Here is a 27164-nt window from a genome sequence, read left to right on the forward strand (position 1 = left end):
TAGGGGTTTTTTTAAAAAAAAAACCTCAAATTTTTCCAAGATTTAAAGCCTGGTGCAGCAAATAGCCTGAATCTGAAAATCTGCCGTCTCAGACATGCTGAGGTTATGTAAAAGTAAATGGTAGAGGTCCCTATCCTATTTTGAAGTTTCTGTGGTCTGAGCTTGAATTAGCCCAAACATCCAACCATTTCAAGAGAATCTGAAAAAATCTGAAAAAATTTGCGATTCTGTAAAAAAAAAAACCTGAAAAAAATTGTACAATTCAGGTTTTCGATCGTTTTTATTGAGTTTTAACCCAAACCGATTAAATCAATTTTTTTTAATAATAAATATGGTAAAATCGGGTATGGGGTTGTGGTTTTTTTTTATTCTAAAAATGATCCCCTTTCCTTGAATAACACTATTCCTCTATTAATATCCCCACACCATTAGTCAAGAGACCTACAGCACTCATTGTTGGAAAACTAGGGTAATGAGGATTAGTATGCACCTCAGGTGTTAGAACTCAAAGCCACATAGATATAGAAAAAAATGGCTTGGAATATACATTTTATGCAGGAATATGTTTGGTTGTATGACATCAAATAGAATACTTATGAAGAAATGGAAATATATAGGGATGATAGAGATTAAAAGATAGAATGTTCTAAGGAACATGCAGCTCGAATTAGCAAATTCAAGTATAGAATGCAAACAATGCTAGGACACCATGAGAATAGGGTGGAGGCAAATGGTGGATAAACAAAATAAGCAAATGCAATATATGTTTGACTTTACTCCTTTAGTAACATAAAAAAAGGGGCAAAGTGCTAAAATATTAACAGTTGGTGTATTGTATATAGGACAGATTCACTTTTCCACCAGAAACAGGAAGACCTTTGAGTACAACCTCACAACTTTATACTTATATTGTATCTTTCTTGCAAGGTGAGGTGAACACATAAAGAGATGAAGAGGGAAATGGTTGAAAGTGAGGCTAGTTCTTAGGATCAAAGCCTGGAATCCACTTTTACAAAACAAGTTGTACTTCGATAAAAATTGTTCTGGGTCTTTATAAAAAATTACCTATAATTGGGACATCATCAATCTGCCAAGCTCTTCATTGCACATATGAGGAGAAAAAACATTAGCAGAAAAAAATGTTCGTTCTCCAGCCATTTTGTAGTTCATTTACCTGGTTGTCTACCCATAAGGAAGGTATTTTTTGTGGCATCTAAGGCAACATTTAGATTATTTGGGAAAGTAAGTAATGTAATTTTTTGTGGCATGTCTTGTTTGACACGAGAATATGTTAAAATCCATAGCATTTGATACAAAATAGAAGGTATTACAACATTTTCCCCACCAAACTCCCTATTTCAAAGTCAGTAGTGGATCACAGAGAAGGTTATATTTCTTGACAATTGTCAATCATGGACACATTTCCCCTTTTCAACACTGGTGATCCATTTGAGACTCTTAGCATGGACCAGTTATATAGGTATGGGATCCATTATTTAGCTTCAAATTATGAAAAGGCTGTCTCGCAGAGACTCCATGTTAGCAAAATAATCCAAATTTGCAAAAATTATTTCCTTTTTCTATGTAATAATAAAACAGTACCTTGTACTTGATCCAAACTAAGTATTACTTATTGGAACAAAACTGGCCTATTGTGTTTATTTAATGTTTTTTCTAGTAGACTTAAGGTATGAAGATCAAAATTGGATAACAAGTTCAGTTACTGTTGTTCTCTATGCCATTCCATTTGTGTCCAGAGTAAACAAACAGTTTATCTGCCAATTTCTGGCACTGTGATTACAATGCAAATAGAGAACTTTCACCTGTCCTTGCTCATTAGTCAACAATGTTCAAAAATGTATGGAATACAAGGTGAATTGAATCAATAGACTTTTAGTGTGGCCCTTGTTTACTATGAAATATATAATGTAACTGTATAAATATAAAATATAAAAATATATAAATATGCAAATGTTCACAACTGCTGTCACTTACCTCTGCTGTTGGTATTCCCTCTGGTGGTCGGCAGTGCAAGACAATCATAGTATCAATGAGAACCTCTTTTCCTTTTGGATCTTGTTCAAAATTTTTTCTCAGGTCTAGAAAAACAGGAGGTCCAAAAAAGAAATAGGTATTTCAATACACTAAGGGGGTTGTTTATCAAGGTCCGAATTTATCTCAATGTCGGCAGCTACAAACTCCGATCTAACCTGCTCTGGTTTTTAACGCTTATTTATTATTACATTTTCCCGAAAATTTGCTTTGAGGGAAAAGCTCAGATTTTCATGATTTTTTCGTGAATTTTCCCCGAAATCTCAGAATTTTTTCGGGGTTTTCACCCGAAAGCTCCGAAAACATAGCGAAATTGCCTGAAACCCCCGACACAACCAAAAATGGGACTGTTCCCATTGACTTTTATGCAACCTCGACAGGTTTGAGATGCCGTATTTTTATATTCTAGCTTTTTAGCCCTCTGGGTTTAATAAATTCCGAAAAATCCACGATTTTTATAAAAGTCCGTTTTTATAAAAAGAAATCACAAATTTTTCGGATTTCAGGGAATTTCGGGTATTCGGAGCTTAGTAAATAACCCCCTTAGAGTTATTCATAATTTTTTTTATGCCCTTTGCTTGTTTATAGAGCTCTTACTGTAAATAATGTTATGGAGGTCTGCTGAGTTTAAATAGAGACACTTCGAAGTATGCATTCATATTGCAGAGTATTCTGTTGATATTTTAAAAGCTTCTGACTGAGTGATATGACAATTTAATATAACCTCGTGTCATGTATTTTGCAAAACACTAGTGTCATATCCCATCACATAAAAGGTATTGTTAGAAACAAATACATTGATGATGACATCTAAACTGTTTTGCAGCAATTCAATTCATCACTCTTGTTTTACTTAAGTTACATGATGTTACAATGCATTATTAGAGTTCTGACTTTAAACTATACACTTACATGCTATACGCACAAATGCCCTTCTGCTCTTTGATGTGCCCAAGTTGCTCCAGGCGACACACTGGCACCAATAATCTTCTGATCCATGGAAATCCTCCACTTGCTGTCTGGTTACATTAATGTAGACCTCACGAATTTTAAGACCTGAACCAAAAAAAAAAGTGAAGTATCATCAATATTCTTAGGTTATGTTACTTTGAAGTGGAGAGAATTTACAGAAGAACAAAACAAAGTTTTTTTGAGTATTCACAGAAAAACATCTTTTTATACCAGTCTGTTCACACAACTTACCATTAATTAATGGCACCATTTATTTCAACATGATTACTAATATGGTTTATTCCATCTAATGTATTGTATATGTAATAATAAAAAATTGTATTTGCATCTTTCTGGTTATATAGAAAGAGAAAGTGGTAAAAAAATAACACTTCCTAGTTAAACTTTCTGTATAATGAACAGTCCTTTATCTTTAAACAAGATGTATAGGCCGCAGCTGTATAAGAGGATACGGGTTTTTTTTGTGCAGAGCTCCATATATTTTGTTAAACAGCCTCTGATTTAAGAGTGGAGGAGGAAGAGGTAGTAAAGGTATTTTTTTTTAATGAAAAATAGGCAGAATACACAAGACAGATTTTCTGTATTTTTGCTGAACCAGGGAGTACATTGACCCTTTAGCACCCGCACTGCAAGCAAGCAGTGATGCATGCTGCCTAGCAACGGGTTTTGCTGTGCATTTGAATGAAGTGCTAAAATGTAGAGTCTATTTTGCTGGCATTTTTTTTACTAGCAATGAACATTCTCTATTACTGACAGTTAAAAAAGGAAATAGAGAGTAACCTCAGTAACTCCATTTTAGTATGGGTATGCTAGTTAAGCCTTATACTAATGATATTTACAAACCCTAAGTTATTAAGCAGAGAGGTAAAGAATATTTTACTATAGTTACTATAGATTCCAATTATGTCCTTACCATTTTTGTTCCCAGGCTGAATGTTGTGTCCTTCACTTATAATGTATTATTGTCTGTCTTACTTTTTATATTTGTTTCAGGGTCTAAAGGAAACTATTACTTTTCTGTTTCTGTGGTTCACAGAGGGGATGGATAAGGGAAGGATGGCACATATTTCCTATAACATTTGTATCTATGCTCTGTTTCAGAAAAGAATTGGCACAGAATGTACTGCAGGCAGTCACATTCCTTCTGAGTTCTTATTCCACCTCTGTATTCCCATTGCCTTCAATCTTGATATTTGCCATTAACCCATCTACATTCCTTCTTATTTATGGTTTGACTAGAAGAAATTATAGACTCACTAAACACCGCTACATGTAGCTACTGTTACTTAATCTGGATTTTTCATTCGTAGATAATCAGAAATGCTTCTGCTGATGCTTGAGAACTAGGGCAAATTGCTCCATATTTCCTCTGCTGCTTTTAAATAATGAATATATTTCAGATGTAAATTATGTCATACATTTGTAAGGTATAATTTGACATCTTTGACTTAATTTCATGTCTATATTGGAAATTATAATGTGAGTGATAACCAAGTTCTTTGTATAGTCAATATCAGTGGCACTGGGTTTTTTCATCTGATGCAATACCACCTCTACTCAGCATCTGTAGACTAGATATGCACAGAAAATGAGATTAATTCTGGAATATTTTACCAAATGACTTCCCAAGGTGATTGCTATTCCCTTGATATATTGACAGTGAATGGGTATATGAGCCATATAATGGAATTTAAATTATATTATATACTAGCCAATATCATTACCGAAATATACTTGGCCCACAGGCTTACTGGTTTACCAATTTGATTCTGATTCCAAAATCTCTTTCATCTCTGGTTTTCCCCCGATCTCCACATAGAGTGAACAATATCACATAATATTAGTAGATGCTTTCAACCAAAGTGTGCTGTATACAAAAGCAATATCTAGACAACAGTTAAGAAATACAGTATACCCGTATATACTCGAGTATAAGTCGAGTTTTTCAGCCCCCAAAATATGCTGAAAAACGCTACCTCGGCTTATACTCAGGTCAGGCGCAAAAACGGTCGCCGGCGTCTAAGAATAGTCGCCGGCACCTAAGAATTGTCGCCGGTGCCCAAGAATAGTCGCCGTCGTCCAAGAATAGTCTCCAAGAATATTCGCCGGCGTCCAAGAATGGTCACCGGCATCCAAAAACAAGACGCCGGCACCGCCAATGGGAGCAGAAACCCTCAATTTTTGATTGAAACTTACCAGAAGCTGCTGCATTTCTCACCCTCGGCTTATACTCGAGTCATTAAGCTTTCCCAGTTTTTGGAGGTAAAATTAGGTACCTCGGCTTATACTCGGGACGGCTTATACTCGAGTATATACGGTATGTACAGATACCCTGGGAAATGATCCTGGAAGGTGGAATGACAGGGCCATGACTAGAAAGACAAATAAGGCTCCTGTAAAGGTATGGGTAGTGAATTATGAGCATTGTAGTTTGCAGGACAGGTGAACAAGAGGTGGGCCAAGAGAAGATTATAATAGAGAGTGAGCAGAACCAAAGGCAGGCATTAGAAGGAGCAGACAGCTTTGGGGTAGATTGGGGTTTTAGGATATGGGAGTTCTGCTCATTTTGTTGCAGCATGTGATGACCCTATGAAGCAGCCAAAAAGAGGGGAGATAGAATTGTCTAGGTAAAAGCCCTGAATCTAGGTTAGAGTTAGATGCATTGGGAAGGTTAAGTGGCTGAGGCCAGGCCTTAGGTTTTGGAAAATCAGGTCAAATTGTGATATGTGATTATATTCAGCTGGCAACAAGTTGTATACATGTTTATGACTTATTTTAAGTTTAAGAAGTATCATTATGGGGGTTTAATAACAATATGTATGTTTGTTGGTTAATGTCATTTACAGTATATGTATAATAAATCAAGCTTTGGCCTTTCCATCCAAGGTAATTGGTGTCTGTGTCAGTTATAGGGCAAGGAATAAAGTTGGAAAAGGGGCCCAAATATTTATAAATCATGGATTATTGAAAGACAAAGTAATAGGTCACATCCCAAACCCAAGAAATAAAATGTAGGTTTTAAGAAAGAAGATGTAAATACGACACTGCTGTTAAAGAAGTGTTCTTGTTGGGTTCATACTAATGCCAACAATTTCCTATTCATCATACCAACCATTCAAGCACCCCTGTTTCTGTGAATGGGAGGGATGTAATTCCTGAAACATTGGGAAACTTGTTGCGCCACCCCAAAGCAATCAGACACCAGAGGAGAAAATGTTCTAAAACACTCAAGTAAAAGCCAACTTTAAAAATACAAAACATGGATATTAAACCAAGATTACCAGGTACAGAAGGTCAACCATGCTTTTGAACATATAGGTCAAAATTCTCAACAAATCCATCATTCACCATGTAGAAAATCATTTATGGTTTTGCCAAGTTATTATAAAACGCTAACGAAAGACAGGACATAGGCAATTAAAGAAAGGAACTATAGACCTAGGAGAGGGATAAATTTAAACAAGAGATTTCAATATATCTAGATAATTTTCCAAGAAAAAAGTACCCCTGTGGTTTAATTTTTAAGATGCAATATTGGTAGATTTTATTGTAAAAACTAATTGCAGCTCATTTTACAAGTAGGCTAATTTTACAAAAAAACTTTCAATATTCTTAACAAAATTAACATTCCAAAAAGTAATCTTGCACATTTTAATGCAGTGATAAAATTAAAAGACACTGTTTACTAGCTTTATTGCTTTGGGAGTATTTAAACGAATAAAACCGCTTTAAAATCTGTTGCAGCTTTATTTTATTTCTTGTGTTTAGCCTCTCCATTTTGTACAGGGAATTTCAAGTTTAACTCTTTAACATTACTCCCTTATGGACTTTACCAATTGTCTTTAAAAGGCTTTCCAAGAAGCTTTTAGCTGGTTTATTATGTTTTGATAAATTTTGTTAGTGTATATTATAGAAAGAGTGCATTCTATTTAAAATAATGGGTTCAGAAGAACTCTGAAGATACATTTTCTGAGTTTACCATGTAAAAATATAAATGAGAGCTGATGTATTGCTGAGGCAATTCTTACAATGCTTCAGAGACAAATTCAGCAGCTCATTTAATAATCACTGAATGTGCTGTAGTTATTTTTTCTAATCAACTAGTTTGCCTTTATTGAGGCAAATACTATAACATGGGCTCTCCCACTATCCAACTGCAGATGCATTATGAGGCTGATTTATGAAAGTTAGAAGAACTTGTTCGCTAGTGGTGTATGAATTTTTTCTGCAGCTATATTTGTTTGTACTTTTTTTTATTCAGATCTTTCAATAACTTTCATGGCATTCGTGATTTTAGAAGTAGAGTTTAATAGTGGTTTAAAAAAATCTGTAATACCACTAAAATTTAACCTTTAGTAAATGGGACTCCCAGGGTCCTATTTACTAAAATTCGAATTTCTATTTTTTTTTTAATTTTTTTTTTTTTCTCAAAAAATGTGTGGATTTTTTATTTCTCTAAAACTCAAAAAAAATCAAGATTTATAAAGTTTAAAAACATAAAAAACTTTGACAAGCTGTCAAGGTCCTATACAAGTCAAGGGGAGCTGTGCTTAAACTATTTGCCTATTTTTTTTTTTAATTAATTCAGACTTTCAGAGTTTTGGATCTTTTTTGTTAGTACAGGTATAGGATCCCTTATCCGGAAACCTGATATCCAGAAAGCTCCGAATTACGGAATGGCTGTCTCCCATAGACTCCATTTTATCGAAATAATCCAAATTTTTTAAAAAAAATTCCTTTTTCTCTGTAGTAATAAAACAGTAGCTTGTACTTGATTCCAACTAAGATATAATTAATCTTTATTGGAAGCAAAACCCGCCTATTGGGTTTATTTAATGTTTAAATTAATTTCTAGTAGACTTAAGGCATGAAGACCCAAATTACAGACAGATCCATTATCCGGAAAACCCCAGGTCCCGAGCATTCTGGATAACAGGTCCCATACCTGTACAGTAATTGCCTAAAAATGTGAATAGTTTTTTTTTGTTCATGCTTTTAATATTCAAATCTTTTAATAAATGACAGGACATTCATGGTTTTAGAGAAAATGAGTTTATTTGTGGTTTCAAAAACCTCTAACATTAGAATAAATGGGCTTCCCCGTGTATGTAAAAATATATGGACACTGCTTCTCATTATTAGAAATGGCTAATTAATCAATTACAGATGCCACTGCATCATTCCAATCTTGACAATTCCTTTCCTGTTGCAACAGTTTGAGAAAGGCCCTTTCATGTTCATAATAATAAACTTGTGCACAAAGCAATATCCATACGGAATTGATTTTGACTAGAGTAGAAAAACTTGACTGACCTGCACAGAGCCCTGTGAAGGAATGAAATGTTGGACACATAGATGTCTACATAATTTTGGCCACATAGTGTATGCTGTAAAGGAAATGTTCCATAATGATTCTGTACCTCCCCATTCATAATATGCTTTGAATATTTTCCCCATTTCAACAACACATTCTGTAGACCACGTTCCTTTACTACAAAGTCTGAAGCAGACTTTTGTGACTGCCCATCTTATTTAACTTTCTGGAGGTTCTACATCTTTAGTAGTGAGTGCAGCTTTGTCCAAGCCTCAGAAACGAAAGCTTGTCCATTGGCTGGTGTTACAAATAAACTCTTGGACAAATCTGAGGGTTCTTGTATATCCTTGACTGATGCATTATATCTCAAACTACATGTGGCTGAACATGAAAAGTTTTTATAGTGATATAATTTGTGCAGAAGAGCAATTAGCAAAACAATTTATATTCCAGGTAGGATAAAACAGTGACTTAACCACCCTAAAAAGATTTGGTTAATGCCCCCAAAGTAACACACTCATGGCTTTTTTTAAACCCTTCCTGCTTCTTTAAATGCACTTGGCAATCTTCTTCCCTTAACTATAATTAAAACTAAAATGTGATAACAGCAAGATATGCTTAAAGTAGGAATCCTGTCACTCTGCTGTAAAATTATGTATATAAATTTGCAAACACATTCTATTTACTACACACACATATTCATTTTGACTTGTTTGTTCCACGATGTGACATTCTTGGGAACAGATTACAGTACAGGCTGCATAAATATACATAATTCAGATGATTAGTAATCATTATAAAAGCAAGTTCTTCAGTAACCGCCTAAAGGGTTATTTCTTTGACCCAGAAAGGTCAATTAGGTATAGCTCACGTAGTGACAAATCCCTGAAAGTCCTTTACACCTTAAGGGACAATGAAGTAACAGTAATTACAATCACTGTTTACTATTTGTTAAGTTTTAGAAAAGAGAAAAACCCTTATTAGCTACTGCACATGTGGGACACATTGCCACAGTACTGTAGAGTATATCAATGATGACCTAGATACAGGGGCGATCCTGGCCCCTCCACTGCCTGAGGCAGCAGCAGTTGCTGCTGCCCCCCCTCCCCCAGAAATTCGCTCTTAAAGTACCAGGAGCAGCATTTTTGCTGCCCCTAGTACCTAGTGGGGCGCTGCCGCCTGAGGCGACAGCCTCAACTCGCCTCATTGGCGAAGCACCCCTGCCTAGATATAGCAGGGTAGGGGGGGTGCATTATGAAAAGGTATATCAATTCTGCATCCATCAGCTATTTTGCAATGCTTTTTTCAGCATTATCGGTGCATTATTATTATTATTATTATACAATGAATATTATTAGGAGACTCTAGATCAGCGGAAATTAGAAGACAGAAGCTTTGATTTCTGGACTCCATTTTCTGTCTAGATTTATAGCTAGAATGTTATTTACTTGAATATTACAGTGTGGGTGCTGTATGAGTACACTTTGTACAATTGCACAAATCAAGATGCAGATTTACACTTTGATTTTCTTTGGGGCAGTTATTAAGTGAAGAACTACTTAAGGTTAGGGATAAATAATTAGGTTGTTGTATTTGGGTGGTGGACACAGGCAGATATAGAGGACCTCTGCTGTATCACTGGTGAAATCACTGTAATTGCTTGCCCCACCAAGTACTGTGGTGTGGTCAAGAAGCTATGTTTGCTATGATAATGAGTGTTCTTTGGAAAAAGGTTTCTTCAGCATTGTCTCGTGAGTACCTCATCTGACTCTTGTTCATCTTTATTGCCCAAGGATGAAAAATCTATTGACGTCTGTTTTGGGCCCAGCCTGAGATCTTCTGGACACTTTCTAGAATCACAGCATGGTGGAATAAAAAATCACCAAGTAGCAATGATGGATAAGTACAATGATGGGCAATTCTTAGCACTGCACTTGTGCTAACTGGGTTTAAATAATTCATTTCATATGCCCTGTGGGAAGATTAACTTTTCATAATAGTAGGCAAATGGGTTTTCTTATGCAGAGAAGAGACAAGGGCACAACAAATTTAGAAAGTAAAACTTTGCCTTTAATTGTCCAATAACAAAACACATCGACAGGGTTTTTGTCTTCATAATTCAGTATGGCATCAAAAATATAACAGTCTCTTACATAGATGAGATGACTCTCCCAGGCCTCTCTCAGACTTTGAACCACCACAAGGTTGGCACCCTGTTACCCACAGTTCAGTTCAGATAACTTCTCTATATCAGTCAGCCTACTTCCAAGTCAGCTTCATTACTGTACCTTCTCCAAATACTGCCCTTTTCTGGTCACAGTCACTGGAACTTTGCACTCAAGCATAGGCTCAGGTATTCTGTCTCTCCCTGTGTCTCAGGCTCCACAGGCCCCTTAGTCTTCTTGCAGGTTTCCTATCACTCACGAGGAACAACCAGAACTGTGTGTCTCCTTCAGACACACAAGAAAGACCTGTCCTCTCCAGACATCCAAGGAAGATGCCATATGCGTGGGAAAACCCCTATTGTACCTCTGCTCTCAGCTACCACCTTATTACCTGATTGAATATTAATAGTGATGGACGAATTTGCGCCATTTCGCTTTGCCGAAAAATTCAGCGAAAATTTGCGCCTGACGAATAAATTTGCCCATCACTAAATATTAACCTTATCTGTACCATATAACCCCTTTAGCCCATATCATACAGCTTAAATCAATGATTCCCTGTTCCCATGTCCTACGATGAGTTTAGCTGGAGTATTCTCCTTTTTCACATCAATTCCTAGTTAAGTAAATATAAAAGTTGAGATTGTATTGTGAATTTTATCTAACTTTGCATTTTCGAGAATTATTCTATAGTGTAAGCATATACATTATCATCAAATTAGCGTGTGTGCATTATTATTATGCAGCAGTATTTCACATCAGCACATGTGTGATCACATGGTTAAATTGGTGAATTTTATATATGAGAATCAAAACTATAACTGCAATTTATTTACAGCTACAACAGCCTCTGTTGTGCCATATGTTTTTTGGTGAGTATCAATCATTAGTATCCATTATTTTGTCTTCCAAATTTCACTTTTCATTTCTAAAGACTGTTCCAAGTAGCGGAAGAGAGAATCAGCAGGTAAAAAGGAGATATCTTTTTTCACCAACTCCCTCTAGAGTCTAGATCTTCAGTGCATTGTTATGGCAACACGGCTCATAGAAATGAGAAGATTGCAAAAGCACACATAGGTCCCCATTCTATCTATGGTGACAAATGGCTAAATTGTCTGCTCTCTCAACTGGCAAGTAAGAAATAGAAAAGAAGCCTTTAGAGGTCTCTTGATGGAGAAACTGCAGATGCAAGTTCAGTTTTCGCATGCTGTAAGCTGCACTTAAATAACAAAATAGTTCTCAACCAATGTAAAATTGTTGTACATTTAAAAAAAAAATTTTTTTTACAGTCAATCAGTCACATCCAGTGAAAAAGTATTGAAAAAAAAAAGGCTGGAAAAAATTGGTTTAGAACCAAGGGTGAGCTGTTTACTGGCTGCAGTTCTTTTAGGTTGAGCCAAGGGAGGCAGCATGACTGGGGTCTGGAAGGTTATGGTAATGTTTCTCCTTTCTGAATTCTGTAGCCCAATGTAGCTGCAGGTAATAGTCTGTCATTACCAGTAACCTATACTAGATCATTCAGTTGAGTTGAGTTGTTCTCATGTTCTTGTTCCAGTTCCTGATACTGTTTCCTGAATATGTGCTGTGAATTCTGTTAAGTCCTGTTCCTGCCCTAGTTTCCCATAGTCTGACTCCCTTGTTTTGACCCTTAAGCTAATATTTGACTCTGCTTTCTTCTGCCTGTCCTGACCTTAAGCCTGTTCTCAAGGACTGTGTTTTTAAATGCCACCTGCAAAGACCTCTGCTTGAACTGAGATTTATTTATTGTCTGCTCCATATACTGAAATATATGGGTTTCTGCATTTTTTAGCTCATGGTTCAAGATGATCCAGGGACTTGAAGTCAGGAAGGATTTTTTCCCCCTCTGAGGCAAATTGGAGAGGCTTTAAATGGGGGTTTGTTGCCTTCCTCTGTATCAACTAGCAGTTAGGCAGGTTGAAATAGAGTTAAAAGGTTGAAGTTGATGGACGTGTGTCTATTTCAACCAAACTTACTATTAAATTCAGTTTCTTATCCTCTGTCAGTGGCAAATTGTTATTATTCATCAGTTGGCTCCACACAAAGCAGCCAAAGCAACAATTCCTAACAGTGTGCCTGTACTTTTTTTTCCAAATTGCCAACCCCTTTTCAAGCAAAACAAACTGGCTGTTGGTTTATTGTTTCTTTCTGTATTACTTCAAATGTGTGGCATATGCACTGCCCAAGTCTAGCCCATAAGAAGACACCTCGAATGATGATCAAATCTGGCTTGTTTTGATGTGCCGAAAATTTGTGAAATGGTGAGAATTAACCAAAAAGTCAATGCGCAAAATTTTTTCACCCATTGTAGTCTATGGGCATCATTTTTGCTACAAATTTTGCCGAAAAATTTCTCTCATCGCTAATCACCTTCAGTTACAAATTTGAAAGATTGTAGAAGGAATATATGGACAGAGGCCATGGCTGTAGCTCTACAGTACTATCAAGTTAAATATGTCTAAGACTTCCAAGAAAAGAAAGTTCCCAAATCCCTATAGCAACTCTTGTTTTTTTACATTTAACTTCATCTAAGATCCACGGTAGTTTTCAGGGTTATACAGTAGGGCAGCTGAGTATCTATTGACAGCAAACACTGTGGTTTTAAGCCTAATAAACATAATTAATTTTTGATTACCATCACTTTTTTAAAAATCCTTCTTGAAAAAAAGAAAAGTATCTCAGCATTTAACTAAGGTCTGAAGATCATTCTATTGAAATGCAATGAACATACTGACATTTAGGAGTGAAAAACTGTTTGTTTACCTGGGCTATAACTGAATTAATAATATATTCCAAGCAAATTTTGATAGAAAACTGTGAAATGGGCTCCCCCGATCTACTCTAATTAGGGAGTTTGGGTCAAGAGAGCACAGTTATCTGAGGACTTATTACTAGTGTTGATAACAACAACTGCTAGAGCTTAGCCCTTGCCCACAGCTGACTTTATTATCCAGCAACCTTAATATAATATTCTACCTGTGGTGGGAAATCTGAATTTTATTCCTGATCCTTCATGAACCCAGGATTCGATTTGTATCCTACAGCTGTGATGGGGGGGTTGCAGTGAAGGATTGAAAACAATAAAGTCTCTGTAGGTTTGTTCATGGCACTTAGAGGCAACATCAACAGAAATTAGAAAATAAGACTGAGAAAGCTGATATACCCAAGTAGAATTAGATTTTACATTTTATAGAAGTGGATGGGATAGTTTATAAAATAGAGACTTCATCAAGCTTCTTTTAATTATGACTGTCAATGTGTTTTCTGCATATTCAAACAGAGGGAGATCTATTTATTATTTAGTAATGATCAAAACGTCTTAATTTCACTTTGCTGAAAAATTCATGAAATTCATTGGAGTCAATGGCCATTTGTAGATGCATTTTTTTTCTTGTGCATGCATTAGAGTCAATGAGTATAAACTCAAATGTATAAACTTTGGTTTTTGCATCTTTTTCCGCAGCAAAGTGGAGTCAATGTGTTTTTCTTGTGTTTTATTTCTTGCTTCAAATGCACATTTTTCCCAGGTGAAACAAAATGTATGACAAAATTCTAGCAAATTCTAGCCTAGATTTCCAAGAATTATATCAGATGAAAAAATGTGTTGTGCCTATTTATATGCATTAACAAATTATAGATAATGAATGATAAATACTGGCTTGCTGCAGATTTCCTGTACCGGATGGCCTTCAGAGCCAATGAGGGTGATGTCTTCTCCCCTCTCATAGAAAGTGCTGATCAAGGCTAACCAAATGATTAACCTCTTGATTCCCTCTTCCTCACTAGTCATGGAGCTTGCAGCCTTAACACGACTGTCTGCCTGTGCTCAAATAAATGCAAACCAAGTCTATCTGTAAATATATATGTAGGGAGCAATGTTCAGTCTAGCAGCAGATTCAGAGTGTATATTGAAAAACTGCAGTTCTTAAGTCATTCGGCCCCTACATGTCAAAAATTAAAGATGGAGGAAAGAAAAGACCAATATTAAGGTGGCCATGCATGGGCCAATAAATGCTGCTGACAGACCATGTGTGTAGCTTATTGGCTAATGTGTGGGGCCCTCTGAGGGGACTCCCTGACAGATATCTGGTGGAAAATTGGCCAGATGTTAATAAATAAAGGGCCACACATAATCAAGTGAGGCAGAATAAGTTAAAAGCACAATTAAAATAATGAAAAAGCACAGAACGGTGCAAAAGAGTTTTGCAGTGCGGTGGAGGAGCGGAGTTTTGTTATTGTATAGTCACAAACCTGAACATTAAAGAAAGCAGCATCACTGTGATAAGGAGGCTGTAAAACCCTGGCCCTGTGTGTAGTATTATAGTATAAGCACAACACCATTTAACTGTGCTGTATTCTTCAGTCAGTCAAGCAATTAACTTCTGGCCTTGCAGCTCTGATTGACAAGCCCGAAAAGGACCATTGTGCCAGCATGGTTTTATGCGTAATAGATCTTGCCAGACTAATTTAATTTCTTTTTATGAGAAGGTAAGTAGAGACCTCGATTCTGGGATGGCAGTGGATGTGATTTACTTAGACTTTGCTAAAGCATTTGATACAGTGCCACACAAAAGGTTACTGGTTAAATTAAGGAATGTTGGCCTGGAACATAGTATTTGTACCTGGATAGAGAACTGGCTAAAAGATAGACTACAAAGAGTGGTGGTAAATGGAACATTTTCTAATTGGACCAGTGTTGTTAGTGGAGTACCGCAGGGCTCTGTACTAGGTCCCTTGCTTTTCAACTTGTTTATTAATGACCTGGAGGTGGGCATTGAAAGTACTGTTTCTATTTTTGCAGATGATACTAAATTGTGCAGAACTATAGGTTCCATGCAGGATGCTGCCACTTTGCAGAGTGATTTGTCTAAACTGGAAAACTGGGCAGCAAACTGGAAAATGAGGTTCAATGTTGATAAATGCAGGTTATGCACTTTGACAAAAATCATATAAATGCAAGTTATACACTAAATGGCAGTGTGTTGGGAGTTTCCTTAAATGAGAAGGATCTAGGGGTCTTTGTAGATAACACGTTGTCTAATTCTGGGCAGTGTCATTCTGTGGCTACTAAAGCAAATAAAGTTCTGTCTTGCATAAAAAAGGGCATTAACTCAAGGGATGAAAACATAATTATGCCTCTTTATAGGTCCCTGGTAAGGCCTCATCTGGAGCATGCAGTTCAGTTTTGGACTCCAGTCCTTAAGAGGGATATAAATGAGCTGGAGAGAGTGCAGAGACGTGCAACGAAATTGGTTAGAGGGACGGAAGACTTAAATTATGAGGGGAGACTGTCAAGGTTGGGGTTGTTTTCTCTGGAAAAAAGGCACTTGCGAGGGGACATGATTACACTTTACAAGTACATTAGAGGACATTATAGACAAATGGCAGGGGACCTTTTTACCCATAAAGAGGATCACCGTACCAGAGGCCACCCCTTTAGACTAGAAGAAAAGAACTTTCATTTGAAGCAACGTAGGGGTTCTTCACAGTCAGGACAGTGAGGTTGTGGAATGCACTGCCGGGTGATGTTGTGATGGCTGATTCAGTTAATGCCTTTAAGAATGGCTTGGATGATTTTTTGGACAGACATAATATCAAAGGCTATTGTGATATTAAGCTATATAGTCAGTATAGGTACTATCCCTTTAATGAAAAACCTGGTACGTTTGCTCCAAAAGTTTATGCTACCTTCAAGCGGGTCTTAAAAGTTTGCAATGCCCAATTAATATCCCTAATGCAATAAACTCTTAGGGGCTGATTTTCAAGGGTCGAAGTGAATTCGAGGGAATTTTCAAAGTAAAAAAATTCAAAATTCAAAGTAATTTTTTGGATACTTCGACCATCGAATAGGATACTACGACTTCGAATTTACTTCGAATTCAATTCAAAGTAAAATAGTTAGAATATTTGAATATTCGATAATCGAAGTACTGTTTCTTTAAGAAAACTTTTGTATGCTATGTTAGCCTATGGGGACCTTCTAATGCATTTTTTTTGTAGTCGAAGTAAAATCGTTCAGTCGATTGCTGAAATCATTCAATTCGAACGATTTAATCGTTCGATCGAACAATTTTACTTCGACCGCAAAAATTCGGTATTCGAATTTCGAAGTATTTAAATTTGATGGTCGAATTTCGAAGTATTTTTTACTTCGAAATTCGACCCTTGATAAATCTGCCCCTTAATGAAGAATATTACTTTGTAAATTCTATTACATTTCCCCCATAGTCTTTTAGTTAGCCCAGTCCAGCAGATCTTTAAAGAGATTCAAAAGGATGCCATCAAGGATATACTGTACCTTTGAATGTACTCCTTAAATGTATTAGACCAGTGCTGTCCAACTGGCGGTCCACAACCCCCCCTTGTGTGAAGGGTCTTGGAGCAAACATTTTCACACAAAACTTTTGAGGTGGTTTCTTAAAAAAATTTTTGCATATGGGAAAAAATGCCCCTAACCAAATACCAGCAGACAAACAAACTTCCTGGGAAGATTTAAAGAGCTCAGTCTTATTTCTGGCCACAAACAAACAAGGCAGTTTATTTTCAGAACTAGTATCTGAAGTCATATTTCATACGTATAATGACCCTCTCCTCATCTGTTTAAGATACATCAGACAGACTCACATATGCCATATTTAATGACCTAGTATTCATCATAAAACGATTTTAGGGTTTTGTCCTGTTATCCTTACCTAATTACTTAGTGCTATTTTCCTCTGTTACCCTCAGAGAGAGAAAGAAAGAGACAGTTACTTTTGTACTCATTTTCTGCCACGGATTATAAATCCAACTGGGTCTAACACCCTTGAGCTTCAGTATATCTAATGTACAAACACTGACTGGCCTAGCTGTTGACCTGGCCCTGCAGTAGCAAAAGGAGAAAAGATGGATGATAAAACATCAGACCTGTAACTAGAAACACCAGTCTTGATCTTGTATGTGGACACCGGCCTTGCTTGGCCTAAACCTGGTGTTTAACAGTCACTCAGCTGCTTCCAAACATATGTTCCCAAAATCCCCTTATCTCCTGCTCATTATCACTGCTTTGAAATGTCCATCAGCAGCCTCGTGCTGGGGTTTCTCTTGCCAAATGTGTTTTCTTCCTGTGCACCTGGCTGGGCCTCTGAAGGCACAGAGATGATAAATGGTGCAGCATCTCCTATCCGCAGAGCAGTTTACAAGGCTCAGTAAATTGAAGATTCTGCATGCTAATGCTGGCATCTTATTCACTGGAAATGTAAACACAGACAACAGAGCTTTATTGCCCATATAGTCTACACCTCTCATATCATTAAATTGTAAAACTCATTACACTGTCAACTATTTATCTATTACTAATTGTATTTAACTCTTGGCAGGTGAAGTGCCATCTCCTTTGGGAAGTTAATCAATAGAGCCATCTCCCTTGTGGATGTCCACTCTGCAAGCCATCTTCCAGTTTGCATCTAGATCTGTCTATAAAAATATATACAGCACTATTGGAACAGAGCCTTAATCTCTGGGCAATTGCACTATGTTGGCTTAACATTTTACCCTGAAATGGTCTTTTTTACTCTCTCGTTTTTAAAAACAAACAAGGGACATGGATATGAGACATTTAGATAATTAGATATTAGCATTGTGGTATACAAAGTCTATAACCGGTAGATTTCAGCTGTGTTAATGTTCTCTATGAACATAAATCAAGAACCAAGAAAATGGTGCCCATCAAATAAGGTGCCTGTACAAGGCTTAATATAATTCAGTATATGTACAACCAGGAAATCTCCTTCTACACCCCGACCTGTAGCTCCTCTAAATACTCTATGGGACACCATCCTCCTGACAGCTCTGGGACACAAGTGCCATCATGTAAACTGGTACATGAACACTGGAAACCAGTGCATCTTTGGAGAGAATTCAAACCCTTAAAGCCTGATCTTGGGCAGTTTGTGATTTCCCAAATTTCCAATTTATGTTCTATTGCATTACTATAGTTGTTTACTCTTGTCTGCCTGCTAGCTTATTTCCCAGCCAGCTTCTTCCTTGGTCCTGACATCAGAAACTGAAGACTAGTGGTTCATTGTGGCCCCTTGGTGGCCATTTACAGTGCTTTTGGCAACTGGCTTCTGTCAGTTATGCAGTAAATACAACATTAACGAGAATAGATCATATTATACATCAATAAAATATATAATTGGTTTATGTTAAGTATCGTTATGTAACCACAGATTGTGCCCTCTGACACATCACGTGCTATTCCTTATTACCAGTTAGTTTACCCTGGGTTTAAATATCATTTTCTACCTTTTTCATTCTTTCAGAAATGTAAAAATATTGTGCATTTTGTAGACACAAACTTTTGTATTTGTTTCCCCTTTCTTTTCAATAATTTACAGGGGGAAACAAAACTAGATGAAAGATTGTTGAATATTCTTTGATGGCATTTGGCAGTGTTGAAGTTGGCTCTACATAGGAGGAGAAATGCTTGTTTTGTCATTGTTCGGCTTTGGGAATGTCATTGAGAAGCAAAGGGTTGCACATCACATAAAATACTTAATACTTTACTTCTCTGTTTCAGTAGAGCACGGGGGACAGGAGGTACTAGGGATGTTGGGAAAATGAAGTAGCTTTATGGGATAAATAGCGGTCTGTGTCAAGGCCCAGAACATAAAAATGCACCTGTGATATAAACATTTATTCTATGTGTTCACATATCTCATCTAGAATAGGAAATAATGTATCCCTCATTGTAAAATATAAATACTGTATATAAGCCACCAAGGAGTTCCATGGGCATATACATTTATATGAGCACGGTATTCCTTATATTTTACAATAGGGGATACATTATTCACTATTTTAGAAGGGGTACTTTATTTTTTATGAAAGACACATTTCAGTCATGTGACACAAATTACAGCACTAAAAACCAATTATATCTGATGGAATCAAAGTGCATGTAAAGGCAAAAAAATAAAATCCCATTTTTACTTTCTTTAATGAAAAAGAAACCTATCTCCAATATACTTTAATTAAAAAATGTGTACCGTTTTTATATGAAACCTGACTGTATGCAGTGAAATTCTTCCTTCATTTACTGCTGTGGATAGGAATTGTCAGACGGTCCCTAACTGCTGAGCAGGGAAACAATCATATTTATGAACAGCAGGGGGAGCCCCCTTACTTCCCAGCCATGCAGAACTCAAGCAGCTTTGTTTATGACGATCCCTAAGCAGCCCAGACCACACTGAGCATTTGCACAGTCTTGAGGTGGCCATACATGGAGAGATCCGCTCGTTTTGCGATGTCGCCAAACGAGCGGATCTCCCTCCGATATGCCCACCTAGGGCCCAATGATCGGATCCTCGCGAACGGGTGGTCAGATCACGGGGCCGCATCAACAAACAGATGTGACCGCCATCCGACAGGATTTTTAGTCCCATCCGATCGAGATATGGCCAACTTTCAGCCAGATCTCGATCGGGGAAGCCCGTCGGGGGCCCCCATACACGGGCCAATAAGCTGCCGACTCTGTCTGTCGGCAGCTTTTATCGGCCCGTGTATGGCCACCTTTAGTCTTGCAAAGATGTTTAACAAAGTTACAAGATGGTGACCCCCCTGTAGCCAACTTTGAAAGCATAAATTATTTGTTTGATTAGGCTTGTGGTGCAGTAAGTTCATGTTTATATTTAGTATACAAAATACAGCATTTCTAGCCTTATTCTATTTTAGACTTTACTTGCCCTTTAAAAGGATATACTTTATAGGATAGTCATGGCATTATAAAAATATTAAGAGGTGAATGTTACAGTTTTCAGGTTCGCTTGTGTGGGCTTGAGTCTTGCCTGAAGACCTTGCTTCAAAGTGTTTTTAAATTCACAGCCAGCAGTGCGGAAAGTAACAAACTAATACAGCTTTTTAGTTGCAACTTTACCCCCGATCATGTAATAGTATAATAAGAGTACATAAAAGTATAATGATTTTGGATGGTGTTCTCCTCCATGGTGAGCAAAAGGCTGTTAGATATTAAAGTGTTTAATCAGTTATGAGATGTTTAAGAATCACAGTGTGTCTGGTTACGTGTAGTTGAGGTTATGCGAGGGAAATGTAAGTATTGTTCTTTTTAACAACCTTTTTAATTGTCTTTGTTACAGTACCTTTGCAATAGAAAAAAAGGTTTTAAAAAATGTACTTATACCTTCATTGCTTTCCATTAATTTTAACCATAAACAATTAAAATATCTTTGACAATATAAGGCACATGGGATAAAAGGTGAACATTATAGAAGTATTTCTTTGGCAATAATAATTGGCAATTCAAATAAATTGTTAAGCTACAAAACAACACAGTCTACTAAAAATATATTTGTAACCATGGAACAACGGGCCATATTTAAATCAATGATTTATACTGTGACAACTTATGGGCAAGATTCAATTTGAGGAAAAAAGAATGCTTCTCCTTATTCAGTTTATATGTTTTCCCATAGACGTTAATAGAGTTTTCATGTGATAAACATTGAGATATGTTTTTCTCATTGGATTGCGTCTGGCTTGATGGGAAAATCTGGAATTGAATTAGGAGGTACGCTTCTCTCATCAAATTGAATTTGGCTCAATGTTTTCTGAAGCAGAAAATAAAGCCAATAAACCTTGTACTGAGATATCAGTTAAAGGGTGTTGTGGGTGACTTCTTATGTGGCCTGTCCCATAGCAGAAAATGCAGCCTGATTTCGGACTTTGTAAATTAGGTCATCTTATTAACCTAAAAACCTCTGTTAACTATTGTGAGACAACGTTTATTTCATTATTTCGCTGAATAAATAGAAGCAGGTCATAGTTGCATGCCCATCAAGCAGTAAGCTCTGCTTTTGAGAAGACCAATAGGGGTGTTTCATGGAGTGGAACACATTGCTTACAATACAGAGTTTAGTTTGGTCTCTCATTGTTCTATACAAGCTATTTACTTTCTTAGAAATATTTAATGTGATCCACAGCCTTCCAGACAGTCCTATGGGTGTCACTGTCACACCTCACAGCACGCTAATATTGCATCTTGGGGATCTTTAGGTAGAGCACAATATGACAGGTGCTAACTTTCTGACGTGAAAGGAAACTTTCCTGCCTCGTTAATCACCGCTGTCAAAAGGATATTCTCTTGTCAATCCAGCAGACGGCTGAACAATGCTCGGACGTCAGATTTGGCTTAATTGAATTTATTTTAAGGAAGCCTGGTGACACATTCCCAGTTACTCATAAACTGCTCAAAAGACCCACACAAACACTGTATTTTATTGTATTCCGAGGTCAAAAAAAATCTGTATTCACCATGCACGCAGCCTCAGTAGAAATAAAAAAAGTCACTCGCAAGAGTCGCAACACCAGGTATGGTCTGACTGAACTACAGTGCACAGATTTTCATTAGGACAGTAAGTAACAGATATTGCTAACATGTAGATCTAACCAAAACATAACAGGCAGGCACTTTAAAAAAAATACATATTTAAAGAGGAACTATCACAAACATGATAATTTAATATAAGTTTCAGCACACTGAAATAAGAAGTTTTCGAAATATAATCAATTAAAAGTTCTGTACCATTTCTGAATCAAGTTTATCTCCACTATTCCTCTCTCAGCATCTGTTTCTCTTCATTCTGTCTTCATGCAGCAGTTGGGTGTCAGACATTCATTTACAGTTAGAACCAATATATCTTATAGGGGGGGGGGGTTCTTTTGCCTATAAGATTAGAGCTCACTCTATTAAAATCACCAGACATTATGTCTCTCTACATGCAGGATTTGTGCAAAAGGCAGTTCTTTTGTTAGAATTTGTTTGTACTTTTATCAGTTATTTTTGTGAACTCTAATTCATCTTCTAGGAAAGGAAGCCCCCCCCCTATAAGATATATTGGATCTAATTGTCAATGAATATCTGACACCCAACTGCTGCATGAAGACAGAATGAAGAGAAACAGATGCTAAGAGAGGGATAGTAAAAATAAATTTGATTATTTCAGACATGATTCAGAATATTTGATTGATTGCAATTAGAAAGTTTCTTATTTCTGTATGATGAAGCTTATATTAAATTTTCATTTTCACTAGAAAACTAGGGAAGGCAAATCCTTCACTTCTTTCTAATTTTCCCATGGTATTTAAAGAGTAGAATATTATTATTATTATTAATATTATTATTATTATTATTAATATTAATAATAATTAGAATATAATAAATCATTCTGGCTGCAGTTAAATGTGCTGCTTCTGTAAGTGTGCTTAAAATATGGCTTAAGATTCTCCTTTATGTACTGAACAAAAGGAAGGATATCTCTTCTAAATTCCCCTTATCTCCTCTCAAAAATGTCCTTCCTGTCCATAGTAGAGACATGTGTAGGTCTATTCAGGTACATCTGCACCTGCATTACATATTCTCCTCCCAATCCACCAAATACCTGTATTTTGGTAGGAGCCCACCTTTCTACAAGACTTGATATTATGGGCTTATATTCTAATGTTAACAGCCTAGAGTTTAAGAGAGAAGGAGACCTTGAATGGGAGGACACAGATGATGGGACACAAGTCAGGAGGTTGAGCCTCAATGGAAATGGAGGAATAGTTGTCAGGGAAACTCTAGTATTTACAAACAGCAGGTCCATCTTGGTATGAATGGTTATGATAAGGGGTCACCTTGATGTTAGGGTGGATCTATCAGGTAAGAAGCACTAAAGTGGGGTTCAGTGAGGGTTGAGGGAGGTTACATATAATGGTATATATTGGGTAAGGGGATATGGAATTCATAGCATTAATAGGCCAGTTAATGTAAATAAATATTGCAGTGGTAGTGGTCCTGGAAAGCAGCGGAGTGGTTGTAAGTGTTATGGATTTGGATATCTGGGTGGACATTGTGGAGTTGACCAAATATTACAGGGGTCCCAGAATGGCAGCAGGGTGGTGTATAGTAATTATTAAGCCAACAAAAAAAAATGCACATATTACTTGTTCTGTTGGAGGAAAGGGGTGCTGGAGGTGGCTACAGCAGCAGGAGGTAGGCTAACGAGTAAGAAAAATGAAGAAAGCATATCTGACCTTTCTGAAGTCAATGGCTGGTCTGCTAAACTAATGTTTACCCTTCCATGAATGCAGAAAGTATGATAAAATGACAAGTGTAGCTGTTGTGGGTTACATTTTCCATCACCATCAGCCATGTCAAGGACTTGACATCCTTAAGGAAGATTATGAATTCATGTTTGTAATTAGCAAAGTTAAAATAAATTGCATATTATTGTTATATAAACTAAAAACTATATATAAAACTCTTCTTAATTAACAGTAATCATAATCTCTTTCTCAATGATTCATTAATTTACATCCACTTATTTTCAGCAAAAAAAAACCCGTGGAGAATTTATAACATTAATTCATGGAAGGATTTTAGGAGAGATTCTGTAAGTAAAGGGATCAACCACCCCAGAGAGAAGAGTTGAGTATGTCTGACGCCTTATATATTGACTAGTGAAAACCATCCTGCAATTAAATTAATTTTGGACGTTGGGTGGAGTTTCTTTATCTAATGAATGCTCAAGGCTCCAGACTAATGTTAAACAGGTTACTCCAGACTGTTGTTAAACAGTGATTTTATAACAGATATTATAATTTTTTAAATCATCATTATTATTATCTTTTTACTATATATAGCGGCAGCAAGTTACACAGGGCTTTGCATTTATTTATAACAAACAGAGATGGTAATAAATTAACAAACAAAAATTAAAAAACAAGGGCCCTGCTTACATGACTTACAATGTAAATATCAAACACTTATTTACTAAAATCTGAATTTATCTCATATTTTATTAAAAAAAAAAACATGACCAAACTCCCATGCTCGATTTGACCCTATTTATTGATAAAATACCCCAAAATAATCGGATAGCGGAAAAACTCAACAAAATCAAGCAAAAACCAGAAAAAAGTGTTTTTGGCCGAAAAAGTGTGATTTAAGGGCTAAACCCAGCACAGACCACAATAACTTCAAATTGAGATAGGTGCCTCTCCCATTGACTTATTTAGGACCTCAACAGGTCTGAGATGGTGGATTTTAAGATATATGCTTTTTACAGCATAGGGGTATAATAAATCTCAAAATATTTGAGGTTTTTTTCCAAGAAAAAATTAAGTTTTTGCCCCAAAAAGCCCATCCAGATAAATTAGAGTTTTAGTAAATAACCTCTTGAGTGTAGAGTTCCATCATCTTTGATATGTATTAGTTTTAGCCAAAGCAAACACAAAATGCCAGATTCAATTTGATAATAAAAACTGGTTTATCATGGGCAAACCTCATTGGAATCTTGCGAAAAATTTTGCAGTCAAATTCAGGCATAGGTTTTTCTCAATGAATTAGTCTAATTGGTCCAATGTGTATTAGCAATGAGTGTTTATGCTTGAATTTACAGTATATTTATAACTCATGTGGATTTTGCTCTGCCAAAATTTCATACATGGCTCGGGATGTAAAATTAAGAATCATACTTGAGTGAGACCCAAATGTGACTGAGACCCATAATGCTGTGAAATAGATACTTCACATATTAATAACAATATTATTTATGGAGCAGATCTCCAGCTGTTGCTGTTGTATATCTGCTACGTCAAAGTCAGCTGACAATGAGATGCAACTGCAGCTGGAGAACTTCAGGTTGATGAACACTGGGCTACAGAATGTACACAAACACAAATAGGTCATGCAGTAATATATTTTCCATTTCAGCATGGCTGTTGTTTTTCAGTTTTTTTTTTGGGTGAGTTCAACAAATGCTTCAAGATGCTGAAAATCTATTTCTCACCTGTAGCTTCATCAACACTTTCCTCGGACACATGCTCATTTTGATGTACCCATTCTCCATTACATTTAAAGAAGATCTGCATAGCTGGCATAGCTCTACATCGCAGATGGATAGGATTGCTTTTGATAATATAGGCATCCTCCGGCTCCATTAGAAAGTGAGGCAGGGTTCCTGGGGCCGATGGTAGGGACTCTGGCAGCACCTCACCATTATTGCTTCCTGTGGGTGTAAAGAGACATAAAGAATTGGTTACATCCTTGGAACAATGAGTAATGGGATTTACCACCTTATTTTTCTTTTGTCCTAAGGGCTATTTTTTAAATGTACTTCATTTTTTACTAGTGAAAGCTGTTCTTTGCTCATCAGCAATACCTATCTTAAACATTTGGCCCAGATATCGGCAAACAATTTGCTAATTTCAGCCTCACTTTAGATTCTTATTTTGGCAATGCATGACTATCATGCATAATCCCTCCTTTTCTTCATTCCCTGTTCTTTACTTTTCAGTTTCAGTTTCCTGTTTCAAACTCTATTTTATTTTCTACTCAGCCATAGTTGCCCATGGGGAACACATGTAATCTGCAATGTGTTTAAAAGAGCCCTACATCAATCTGTATTTCTCTCCATAAGTTTAAATGAAAGCAGATACAATATATCTTAAACAAATGAACAGTGGCCTTTGGAGCTTCCTAATATACATGGGTGAAACTCACTTTATATTGAATTTCTCATATAGAATTACCAGTTTATTATAAGATACAATTAGGGTTCATTGTCAGCATTTATGAATGATATTTACAAATGGTAGTTCAACTGCAAATGTACATGTGATCCCACTTGCACTGTAGAAATGTAATGGTTTCAGAGTGTGTGGACCAAATTAAAGTAAAAGTAGTGCATGTATATCAGAGAAGGTCACGTGATCAAAACACATGATGTGCCAGTAATGAAGCAACAACTTAGGGCAGGACTCCACGGACAATTCCGGCGTGATCTGATGCTCTGGGCAAAAACGCAGGCATCATGTCGGATGCGATGGAAATAAGGTAAGTAATTCTATTGTTGGATTGTGTTGCAGCATGCAGCGTCTGCAACCGACAGATGTGTTGCGTCACATCAACTCTGCGACACGATCCGACAATAGAATTCTTTACCTTATTTCTGTCGTATACGACGTGATGCCTGCGTTTTTGCGCAGCGCGTCAGATCGTGCCGAAATCGTCCATGGAATCCTGCCCTTAAACATTGCTGAACAGCTCTCATTGCCTCCCAAAAGCATCCAACTGTTCATGCCTGTATTATTCAGAATCTGTATGTTTATGAATCAGTAAGGACTTATTTCATATTTATTAATCTACTTCTGACCTGAGAATGCTGCATACCCTGATTTACCTGACAGGAACAAATAGCATTCATAATTCTTTGCATATTTATCCTTTTATAGCCCCTTCTATGCAACTGCAGGCATCTATAAATCCTATACACATTTTATAATAAACTAAAAAAGAAATGTGGAATATTTCATCTTCCTTGGAAGGAGTGACCTTTAACACCTTTCAACTCATAACAAGTCCACAAATGTACATAGCATTTATATTCTACATCCATCCATATATTTACTTCTGACTTGCTGCAACCCTCTGCTCTGACTTGCTGCAATGCATGAAGAATACCTGTAATAAATATATTGCAGAGGCTTAGAAGCTGCTTTTACTTACTTCTTTCCAAATGCAAATGCCTCAGTATTAGGGACACCTATCTTTTGTTTTATAGAGACACCAGGGATGTCTACCCTATTCCTTACTAAATATGAAC

At 36.7% G+C, this 27164-nt stretch overlaps 1 protein-coding gene across 2 annotated transcripts in view; it reads right to left on the reverse strand.

Annotated features, from left to right (window-relative positions):
• LOC108710311 (netrin receptor UNC5D-like) overlaps positions 1-27164 on the reverse strand; it is a 408361-nt gene that overhangs the window by 225136 nt on the left and 156061 nt on the right. For both annotated transcript variants that reach the window (XM_041586931.1, XM_041586932.1), the window contains exons 2-4: positions 25350-25568; positions 2965-3108; positions 1996-2099 (exon numbers count right to left, since the gene is read on the reverse strand). In XM_041586931.1, coding sequence (XP_041442865.1) covers positions 1996-2099; positions 2965-3108; positions 25350-25568 — 467 coding nt within the window. The remainder of the gene's footprint in view (positions 1-1995; positions 2100-2964; positions 3109-25349; positions 25569-27164) is intronic.

The sequence above is a fragment of the Xenopus laevis genome, chromosome 3L (assembly GCF_017654675.1).
Source record: "Xenopus laevis strain J_2021 chromosome 3L, Xenopus_laevis_v10.1, whole genome shotgun sequence".
Taxonomy (NCBI): Eukaryota; Metazoa; Chordata; class Amphibia; order Anura; family Pipidae; genus Xenopus; species Xenopus laevis.